We start from the raw sequence: 11,487 nt of genomic DNA on the forward strand, positions 1-11,487 counted from the left end.
TGACAAAATTGTTAAAATCGTGATCCAACCATTCTTTTGGAATGTAGATTCTTTTACCTTTTTTTCCTATATAATATAAAGATATTTTGATAAAATCAAATGAATTGTAAGGGTAAGAGAATAATTCCTGAAGTATGAGATAAAATTTTCTAATTGAACCTATGCAATATGTTGTCAGGCCCAAAATAATATTACATGAAGTATGATGAAAGAAAAAAAACAGGAGGCTTGTTATTTTTACACCAAGAATAATACACCGTAGAAAATACAGCATGGATATATGTTGGTCTATGTCAAAACATTAAAAAAAAAAAAATTATTATACATTCTAAATACAGTGTATAATATTAAGGTGTATGTGTCACATTTAAACAATAATAATAATATTTAATAATTTAAATATATTATTTTATTTTAAAATAAATTTAAATTTAAATTTATTTACAGAAATATAAAGATATTCAATCGAAATTCATGTACCAAATAATTTACCAAAAAGAAATATTGAAAAAATCTTTTTAAATAGTGAGAAAATCGCTTTGTCCATAAACTGATCAAAAGGTCCTAAAAAACTCTGAACTGAAATCTAAATTACAAAACCCTAGAAAGAAGACTCATTGGACCTTAGAACTTATTCTCCAGTGTTGTGGTGCAATTTCAATAACCAGAGGAACAACCGAGGGTCTCTACGCGCTGATTCTGTGCGCGGCCTGTGGCAAAACCATGCCTGAAAATACCGCCAGATGCAACGATTGCAGCACCTCCGTCACTCGTGCGATTCGAGTTCGATCCTTTTCATTAACTTTTCAATTTATTCTTTCTATTAGGGTTTTCTATATATATATGTAGTGTATCATATCATCACATGCAAATCCAGTTTTAGGACCCTAACCCTTGAGAATGATGACATGCATCCTTGATGTTTATATTATTAGGACATTAAGATCGACAACTCTAATTACGTTTATATTATTCATTTTTTTCAAATTATTACTGATCGTAGTGTTGAGGTGCTTCATAGTTATACATATATATATATAATATAACTTACAGTTCCATATTTGGTTTATTTGTTGAAGTTGATTCTAGCATTCTTTATTAAAGTTATTCTTTTACTCATAATTGTAGGATGAAGAGGATGCACGCGATGACGGCGAAGTTGTATGGAATTTTTTTTCCCTTCTTTCTCTTTTCACTTCCCCCTTTCCTATTATATTTGTGTATTGTTCTTTGTTTCATTAGTTTTAGTGTTATTGAAAGTCTTCGTGATTTTATTGAATCAGGAACCAAATGTATCTGCAACAAACACAGCTTCTGGACCTATAACAGCGGAAGAAACTAGAGCCTTTCTAATGCAAAAGGGTCCATTACCCACACATGAGGTTGTGTATAAATTTAAGGCCAGATTAAGAAGTGCAGAGGTAAGCTCTAATTTTGCTTTATTATCAGTTCATCACTGTGATTTACTCAATTTATTACTGTGTTTTACATTGCACTGCGTGTTTGTTTGCTATCTGTAGGATAAGCAAGCATTTGCCGGTATCCTGAAGAGAATTGCAAAGATACAGAAAAGTTCAAGTGGAACCTGTTATGTTATCCTGAGAAAGAGTTCACCAGCCACGTTTGTATGTGATGTTTATATTTTTAGGAAATTATACCTATATGCATTGGAACCATTCCATATTTGGTTTATTTGTTGTTGTTGAACTTATTCTTTTAATCATAATTGCAGGGTGAAGAGGATGCAGACGGTGAAATTGTATGTATTTTTTTTTTTTACCTTCTTTCTCTTTTCACTTCTCCTTTTACTTTAACTCAATGTTGTTTTTGTTTATTGTTGTTTGTTCCACTAGCTTTTTTATTTTCTAGATTTCATCATCTTGAGTTAATCAGCTGATCATGTTTATTTGTCTAGATTGATGGCGACGGTGGTGTTCCTCATTCGACTGCTACAAAGCAAAAGGAAACTAAGGAAGGACCTGTTGACAACATTGTCTAAACTAAGGTATGTTATAATTTTGCTTTATCCTTGTCTAAACTGAATATGTTTGCTTGAATAGAAAGTAGGCTAATACACACCAGCTTCACACTTATAGTACATCTAAATTTATTGAAGTGATCAAAACCAGTGAACTGGTCTAATTTTCTGAAACATGATCATCTAAAAGTTAGAGTTTTTATTACTGTGATTTACATTGCACTGAATGCTTGTTTGCTATGTGTAGGATAAGATGGCATTTGCTGAAATCCTGAAGAGAATCTCTAAGATACAGAAAACTACAAGTGGAAATAATTATGTTATCCTGAGAAAGAGTTAACTAGGCATTATCTGTGTTTGACAGCTTATACAAGTTAATGTGAGATAACTTTCATAGTTTGTGCATCATGTTCAAGATGCCATGGGGAGTTTGGTATTGATTTTAGTATTTGATGACCATTAAGTATCCTACTTTTGTTTGGCATTGAATTACTTTGGAATCAAATTTGAATTTCGTTTTAAAAATAATAATTTTAGCGATTATAGAAAAATATGAATTTGTTTAATGAAAAAAATAAAGCTATTTTAAATTGAAAGCAATGAAATGTAATATTTTTTTACAAAGTTATAATGTTAAAGAAATGTTGTATAGAGTATTAATTAGTGGATGTAATTAAAAAAAAGGTAACATTAAGAAAATATTGATTTTGATTATTTTTAGTTAATGGCTACCATTGGAACCCTTGTTATACTGAAATAAGGGGCACTTAACATGTTCTTTGGTGTTAGAGTTGTCAAATGGGCCGGTTTGGAGACTAAAACATATAAATAGGTTCAAGTGGGTCGGCCAGATTACTTCGTGGGTTGTCAAAAATGAGCCCAGTCCTGTGGCCCGGTGGATCAGTCCGATGTACCAGTCAGCCATTTATTTTAAATTATGGTTTTAAATTTATAAAAAGGATGTATAAAATATTCACCAAATTAACAAATTTATAAAAAGGATGTATAAAATAGGGTTAAATATGTATGAGGTCCCTGTAAATATGGCACTTTTCAGTTTTAGTCCCTACAAAAATTTCCTTCGAACTTTGGTCCCTGTAAGTTTTTCCGTCCCCATTAAGAGTCCCTCCCGTTAGATTCCACTAACGGAGGGTGACGTGTCATGCCAAAGGTGTGAATTTTTTTTTACAGCTGTTTTTATGGGTGACACGTAGGACAATTGTGTTTAGACATAAGGGGATCGTGAAAAAACTTTAACCCTAATTTCTTCTGTAGCTTTTTCTTCTGCAGCTTTTTCTTCTGCAGCTTCCTTCTTCATCTCCACACTCTCAAATTTCACAATCCCTTCTTTGGCTTCCTTCTCTTGCTTCGTTTGAGTTAGTCGCTCAATTGAATACGTCGCTTGCAATCTCACGATGTCATCTTCGTCTAGGAGAACGAAGCCAACATCTTCATCAAGTGTGAGTACACGTCCAGGTAGGAGATGTGCGTGTGATGCTCGTATGACTTCGTATTACTGTAAGAATGGAGCTAACAAAGGGCGCCTGTTTTGGAGATGTCCATTTTGGCAAGGTGATGAAACTTGTAACTTATTTATATGGGATGATGATATTGCTCAACGAACCGGTGTTCACGAAATGTCAGATCATGAGAGCAAGATGAAGGAGGTATCAATTTCTCTTGAAACTATGAGAGAGTTGTACGAAATTTCACAGAAGAAGAACAAGAAATTGAAGGTGAAGATAAAGTCAGATGTTGTGTATGGAAAGATGAAGACTTGGTGTATTGTTGTGTCTGTAATAGTCAATTTGTATTTTCTATGGAAATGTAATTGTTGAATCAGTGTTTGGAATGATCATTTTGGATGTAATGTTGTTGGTACGAAATCTGAGTTTGTTAATTGTTGAATTTGAATTAGTTAAATGTAATGTTTGTTAATCTGAGTTGGATGTAATGTGAGTTGGATGTAATGTTTTGTTGTATCAGTGTGTTTTTTATGGCCAATATGTATTAATGTTGTATCAGTTATTCTCATTCAATTATAATCTGTTTTTTTGTTTACACCAGTTGACATATATGTGTCTATAATTTGGCTATATTTTGTCTATATTTTACTATAAAATTTGACATATAGTTGACTATAAAATGTGTCATTAAAGTGACATATAATTCATCTTTAAACCGACCTGTAAAACACATATACTTGACCATAAAATTTGATCAGTACTTGTCATATAAAATCACCTACTAATGACTTATAATTGGTCTCCAAAATTTGCACAAAAAACCATTGACATAACATTAGTTTTGATACATATGTTCACAAAACACAAGGCAGATAGCAGTAACATGAAAATAGTTAGAGGACTAGCCTCACTAACATTACAAACATAACATTTTTCCTACTGAGTTCATTCAAACTAAACAACATGGCATCACTAAGTCATCCTACTGAGTCATCCTTTTGCAAATGGCCTCCCAATCTTCTGACTGCTTCCCACCCATGGATTGGTCTGAGGTTGCTTCATCTTCATAAATGACCAAAGGGTCATCAGGCTTCTTTCCAGGGCCAGGTATATTCTTTGTTTTTATGGTCCTAAGTCTGTCACTCTGCCTTTTTTGAACACCCATATCAACAATCTTCTTGGGCTTATGCTTCTGGATTGGTTTTTTGACCTAGTAATAATGAACAAGTACAATTAATCTATATGAATCAGTCATTTAAAAAAGTGTGAAGTGTCCAAATAAGACTTACAGGTTCTGAACATGTTGGCCTGGATGAAGAAGAAGCAGTGGATTTGGAAGTTTTCTTGACCACCTTTGGAGCTTTACCAACAAAAGTTTTGACTGTTCTTTTCACAGGAGATGTGTCAACATTCAATGGTTGAACATCTAGAATTTCATCATCATCAAGAATCTTAGCCAATGTTTCAGCATCTATACCACAATACTTTTTAAGAGACGACTGTGAATCATTGATGTCAGTATTGGGAGCATCTTGAACATCATCTTGTACAGGGACAGCATTTTGAACATCATCTTGAACAGGGTCAGCATCTTGCACAGGGATATCAGCTTGTACATCAGCCTTTTCAGGAACAGAATCAGGAACTGGAACATCATCTTGCATAGGAATATCAGCTTGGACGTCATCCTTTTCAGGAACTGCATCAGGAACAGCATTTGCAGCTGCATCACATTCTGGTTCAACAGTCTTAGATTTTTTTGTCTTGGGTGCCACTTTATCTTTCTTTTTCTTGTTGATAGACCCTGTAGGCCTCCCCTGAAAAAATTCATAAGACATATGTCAGTCTCATAAACTAAAAAATGCAGGAAAAAAGAAATAATTAAGTTAGTTCCAATACCCTTTTTTTGCTTGTTTGACTAGCCTGAGTAGGAGCCTCTTGTGTTGGAGCCTCTTGTGTTGGAGCCTCTTGTGTTGGAGCCTCTTGTGTTGGAGCCTCTTGTGTTGGAGCCTCTTGTGATGTTCTTGCAGCAGATACAGCAACTATTTGCTTATTTTTCTTGCAGGTCCTCTTGTTATGACCTAGTACAAAGCATATCTTGCATCTGTGGGATGTATTTGTTCTTTGCCACTTGGTTTGATTTGCCTCATCAGGTTCTCTCCTGCGTAGTTTTTTGGGCCTCCCTGGGCCACGTTTGAACAATGGTGGCATGATAATAGGATGTGTTGTCTTAGGCCACTTATTTTGCCCATTCAAAGGTGTTATCACCTCACTATAACAGTGTTCATAAGTGGTCCTAAGATAACATTTGTGCACATACTTAACTGGGTCATCAACTTTCCTATGAATGGCTGCTACAGCATGCCTACATGGTATCCCAATCAACTCCCAATAGTTACATGAACAAGTGTGTTTTTCTAGGTCCACTACAAAGCTATCAGTGAAAAGCACATGTGTTACCTGAAATGTTAACCTACCAGCATACGTAGCTGTCCAACTAGCACTTTTCTCTATTTCTCTATCTAGTCTCCTTAATGGTTTGGTCATTACATAACCCTTATAAGCATTCACCTTTTCCCTAAGTGTTGCAAACCTACCCATCAAGTAGTTTCTGATCCACTCAAACATTGTTATAATTGGTTTGTCTCTTTGCAAAAGTATGGTAGCATTAAATGATTCACTAAGATTATTCATTAAAACATCACATTTTGAGTAGAAAGGAAATGCATGCTTACACCACTTGTGTTTGGGGATTGCCTGCAGCCACTCATAAGCATCCACATTTGCTTCCTTGATCATGAGCATCTTTGCCTCATGTGCCTCATAATAAGTTGCCTTAGCAGCAGCCATCATTAGATCCCTAAACAATGTCCCTCCACCAAACTTCTTTTTGAAGTTAGCATAAAGATGCCTTAAACAGAATCTATGCTCAAAGGAAGGATATTCCTCATCAAACACATTGACCAGACCCTGAAACAAATACAAATACTTTTAAGTAAATATTGTATAACATAAATACTTTGTATTTTAAGTAAACAACATAAATATTGTACCTTTTGCTGGTCAGAGATAAAACACCATCTTCCATCACCAATATCTTCCAACAACAACTTCATGAACCAGCTCCAAGTGTCCTTTGATTCATTTTCTACAACTGCAAATGCAATTGGCAAGTACTGATCATTTGGATCTCTTCCTACAGCAATGAGCAGAATTCCACCATATTTATGCTTCAAGTGACATCCATCCAATCCAATGAAAGGTCTACATGCTTTTTTTAATGCCATCTTAGTCCCATCAAAACACATATAACACTTCTCAAATCTTGGATTTAACCCTTCACCAGCACATGTTGTATTGAGTTTGAATGTATTCCCTGGGGATGCCCTTCTTAACTCAGCACCATAAGACCAAAGGAGGTTGAATTGCTGACTAGAGTCACCTTCCACAATCTGTCTAGCAATCTGCCTTGCCTTGAATGCCCTACAACCTGGAATTTCTGTTGCATATCTAAGCCTAACATCTGCCACCACATCATTCAACTTCATCTTTGTGTTGTTCTTCAACCCATCAACAATGACCTTAGCCACCCAATCAGCTTTAGCACATCTATTAAAGAACTGTCTTCCACACTTGTGCTTAGAATACAAGGTTTTAATCCTAAAAGTAGTGGATGTTAGGACTCTACTACATAGCACAGTGTAATCACACTTCTCCTTATCCTTACATACAACCCTACATCTATTGGCATCATTCTTTACAAACTTAACTTCCCTCCCATTAAGAACATTGTGCTCTAGTATAGCATCTTTAAACTGCTTAAGTGAACGAAACTCCATTCCAACTTTAAAAACAAAATCTTTTGTGAAAGATTCTTCTGCATTGAACCTTATAACACATGGTCTGTCATCACCACTATCATCATCAGCTCCACTGTCCAATTCATCTGTCATGTATTCCTCCTCAATTACATGTGCCTTGCCCATCTCATCTGTAATAAATATGTTATTGTCTGTTTCATTAGGGACAGCATTGTTTGTAACAGGTGGACTCCTGACTTCACTAGTTTTACCTACACCCACTAGTTCCTCAAAGTCATCTTCAAACCCATTCATCCTTTCTTCCTCACTGTCATCAAAGTGTACATCCTTGATACTCTCATCACTTGAATCTCCACTGCATTCATGTAATGGTTCCTTCTCTGATGCACAAGCCTTACCCTTCCCTTTTTGCCTAACAGATTCCATAAAAGTCAGCTCTCCTTCATCTGGTTTTGGCTCACAATATATCTCAACTTCAGCTCCATGACCAACAGCATAAGCAGCCAACTCAGCAGAATCTCCATCATCTCTGAATGGATTTAAATCAGCTTCAAATGATCCTGCTTCATGTTTCCACCACATCTTAACCATCTCAAAATCAAATTCAGGGTCAATACTCTTAACTAAATCACAGGCCTCAAAGAAAGACCAATAGTCACTATCTTGACCACTAAAAGCATACATGTCCCCACCATCGTATTTCAGTTCAGGGTCTTTTACAAACTTGCCCCTTGTGTAGAAAATAACTTTAAACTTAGACATTTCCTGTTAGGTCAACACAATACTTAATTCATTTTCTAACTAGGGAAACACAATACTTAATTCATTTTCTAACTAGGGCAACAAAAAACGACAGATAAAGTACATATGCTGTACTCAACAGATACGACTAAATAATCAAAATCTTTGTCCTATAGTAGTTAATGTTTGTTTAACAACCACTATGATTAGAAAATAGCAAAAAGTCTAAGAAAGATGAACCATTCACATACCTGGTCCACGCAAAAGAGAACGAACGACCCAGCTCCAATATGCTTCGTTTTGGGACCACAAGATGCTTCGTTTTGGGACCACAAGATGCTTCGTATTAGGACCACAAAGATTCTTCTTGTCTGGGTTGTTGGGACCACGATGGAAGTTGGAAGAGAGAAGTGTTATCTAGGGTTTGCAGTTGAAAAGAGGAGAGCTTGAGTGAAAAAGAAAGACTTAATCTGTGGGTGAGATTTTGTTTAAGAGATTTAACCCTTATCATTTCCACGCTGGCGAATCAGAAAGAAATAATATCCACGTATGCGTTACACGTCACCCTCCGTTAGTGGAATCTAACGGGAGGGACTCTTAATGGGGACGGAAAAACTTACAGGGACCAAAGTTCGAAGGAAATTTTTGTAGGGACTAAAACTGGAAAGTGCCATATTTACAGGGACTAAAAACTTATTTAACCCTATAAAATATTCACCAAATTAACATCCATATATATATGAATCCTACGAAGATATATGTAAAAGTAGAGAAAACTTAATATTATCTCCAATACTTGTCAAACTTTCTCTTTATCTTAATTATTTTTTTAATTATATCATTTTGAAACATATATCCATCCTTTTTAACTTTTCTTTTTCAATTGAAATACACTTATACAATTATTTTAGCTCAATATTTTTCTCCAAAATTAACTAAATTTATTTTAAAATTTCATTTTTAATGGGTCAACCCAAAGCCCGCTTTCCCGACTTGGCTCGACCCATGAAAACATAGCCCGGTAGGCTGGGCCAAAAATATAGGGTTGTATTTTTTTAAAGGATTTTTGCGGCCTGACCCATGATAAATAAGGCCCGTGGGTTGAGCCCATTTTGATAGCTTTACTTGGTGTGATATTAAATATAATTTAAATGCAAATAAGTTGAGATTGGAGGTCGGTAAGAAAAATGAGAGAATAGCAAAATGAGAAAAGAGAGAAAAGCTCTAACCGCTCTAAATTTCTAAAAACTCGACTCAAACTTTTCTCAACCTTCAACTATTTTCATCATCCAATAACTTCAAAGTTCACCAACCAACAACATTAACAAGGACAATAATGAAAAAGAAGAAGAGAATGCACAATAATAGAAAAAGGAGAAGATAATGGATGAATGACAGTAAGCAGACATGGAAGACCATTCAAAACAAAGAGAAAACTCAAGTGGGAATAATAGAAGAATGGAGGAGGAAACTAAAATAAACTCATTCTTCTTCACAGAAATACTTGACAACCTTGGAACAAATGAGATGCACGTTGTTTTTAGAGAGTATGAAGATGTACATGAGGTGGTAATCCCTCTTAAGAGTGATAAGAGAGGGAAAATGTATCGGTTTGTTAAATTTAAAAATGTGCAAGATGAAAGAAATATGGCTATTAGACTTGACAACATCATCATCGCAAGTAAGAAAATATATGCCAATATTCCAAGATTCTAAAGATAAAACAAGAAAAATGAAATGGGTGATTAATGAAAGATAACAACACAACTTATCAAAATCGAATGAAACACGAGTGTAAAATACAAATAGGAAAATACAACCTCAAGCATCCAACCAACAACAAGCATGAGAAGGGAAGATATCATTTATGGTGGGGAACAACCAAAACTAGAGGAAATCATAGACCATCTAAGGACCAAAATTACATTTGCACACTTCAAGTCAACACTGGGTAAGGTGGAGAGCTAGGATATGACATACAATATACAAGAAGCCTTTCACACTTAAGGGTATTTTTCAATAAAAACTACTCCACTAGGATCTAATTTATGTATGTTAGAAGGAGAGGAAGGAGAATTGAAAACATAAGTGGAAGTGTTGAAAGAAGAGCTAGGAAAATGGTTTTCCAAAGATCAAGGAGTGAATCAAGGAATGGAGTCTGGAAGATGTAGACAATAAAATATTAACTTGGCTAAGATGTTATGGGATTACTTGTCATGTGTGGTCACCCAAGTTTTTTGAATTTATAACATTTTCGGTGGGGAGTATATGTGTACTCATATGAAGAAATAAGTAAATAGACAAAAGAAGACGTGACAAGATTTATGATCGTAACAAAATATAGCACGGTTCTCAATGAAACATTTAAGGCAAGGATAATGAATAGGTGTTTAGAGTTGAGGTTAAGGATTCCCATGGCTCGATGAGGATTGTGATACCTAATCCAAAGGGGAGGAAGATGATCTAGGGGGATCAGATGGTAGTTCATAGTCTAATTTAGATGAACGATATAGGAGAAGGAAAGTGGTATTGCAGAAAGTTCTTATGAAGGAGGCGCATAAATCTCAGATGATGGAGGTGGGGAAAGTTCTTATGTCAAAGGAAATGTTGGCATCGATAGTGACATGGACACGGGGAACGAGGAAAAGAGTGGAAAAGCTATTGTACTTTTTAGTGGAAGCAAGAAAACTAATCATAGTTTGGAGTTGGGTAAGCAAATGTCTGGGATGGTTTCAAATCAACAAAAAGGTGTCCAACAGGAAGTGAAGGGAGAAAGTTTTAAAAGTTAAAATGAAACTAAAACATAATGTGTCATGAAAAATAATTCAGCATAAACATGTAAGAACAAAAGGAAACTGAGTCAAAGGGTGTCAAAGGCCTAATATGATGATTTGGGCCAACAAGAAATGGGAACTGATTTGAAAAGAAGAAAAATGGAAGAAGCGCGAAGAATGGAATTAAACATTGTTAGTGGTCCAAACCAAGGTGGAACCAAAGTAAAAGAGAAAATTGGGTCACAAGAATTTAGAGAATCACATTTAATCATGGAAAGACCGTACTTTTCTGTACGCATCCCTCCAAAAGAAAAAGGAACACAAAGCATAGTACCACAATTAAATACCACTAAACTATCACAATTTTTAAAAGATTCAACATATTAACATTCAAGAGCTTCAATTCTATATTGTGAACCAACAATTGATTCTGATGTATTGCAATGCAATAGGAGGTTCTAGGTCGCATTAAAAAAGGATGTAGTTAGGAACTTATGGAAAATAATCACTAACTTAGTAATATCATGTGAAGAAATAAAGGAAGTATAAGAAGAAGCAATCAGAGTAATAGAAGCAAGAGATAAATAAGGGGAGATAATAATGGGTGAAAAACAAGAAGACGCGGTGAATATTGTGTCCTTTAACATAAGGGAGTGTGGAAATTCAATAAAAAATTTGGCTTAACACAATTCTCCAGTAAGGCAAGA

The 11,487-nt window shown here is 35.2% G+C and overlaps 2 protein-coding genes across 3 annotated transcripts; one reads left to right on the forward strand and one right to left on the reverse strand.

Annotated features, from left to right (window-relative positions):
• The first annotated feature begins 556 nt into the window (after positions 1 to 556).
• Positions 557 to 2,470, forward strand: LOC131631993 (transcription initiation factor IIF subunit alpha-like). Of its 2 annotated transcripts, XM_058902758.1 has the most exons (7): positions 557 to 783; positions 1,129 to 1,161; positions 1,284 to 1,421; positions 1,521 to 1,625; positions 1,733 to 1,759; positions 1,916 to 2,005; positions 2,226 to 2,470. In XM_058902758.1, the coding sequence occupies exons 1-6, from the start codon at positions 724 to 726 to the stop codon at positions 1,997 to 1,999; spliced, it is 447 nt and encodes a 148-aa protein (XP_058758741.1). In that variant the 5' UTR covers positions 557 to 723; the 3' UTR covers positions 2,000 to 2,005; positions 2,226 to 2,470. The 2 variants fall into 2 exon arrangements, with proteins under 2 accessions (XP_058758741.1, XP_058758742.1); XM_058902759.1 differs by lacking the exon at positions 1,129 to 1,161.
• A 1,791-nt stretch (positions 2,471 to 4,261) lies between these two features.
• LOC131632007 (uncharacterized) lies at positions 4,262 to 8,244 on the reverse strand. Its single transcript, XM_058902772.1, has 4 exons — positions 6,498 to 8,244; positions 5,344 to 6,414; positions 4,734 to 5,261; positions 4,262 to 4,654 (listed from the first exon to the last, which is right to left on the reverse strand). Exons 1-4 carry the CDS (start codon positions 8,025 to 8,027, stop codon positions 4,427 to 4,429), a joined length of 3,357 nt encoding a protein of 1,118 aa, XP_058758755.1. The 5' UTR covers positions 8,028 to 8,244; the 3' UTR covers positions 4,262 to 4,426.
• Positions 8,245 to 11,487: the final 3,243 nt, after the last annotated feature.

The sequence above is a fragment of the Vicia villosa genome, unplaced genomic scaffold (genome assembly GCF_029867415.1).
Source record: "Vicia villosa cultivar HV-30 ecotype Madison, WI unplaced genomic scaffold, Vvil1.0 ctg.000893F_1_1, whole genome shotgun sequence".
In the NCBI taxonomy this organism is placed as follows: Eukaryota; Viridiplantae; Streptophyta; class Magnoliopsida; order Fabales; family Fabaceae; genus Vicia; species Vicia villosa.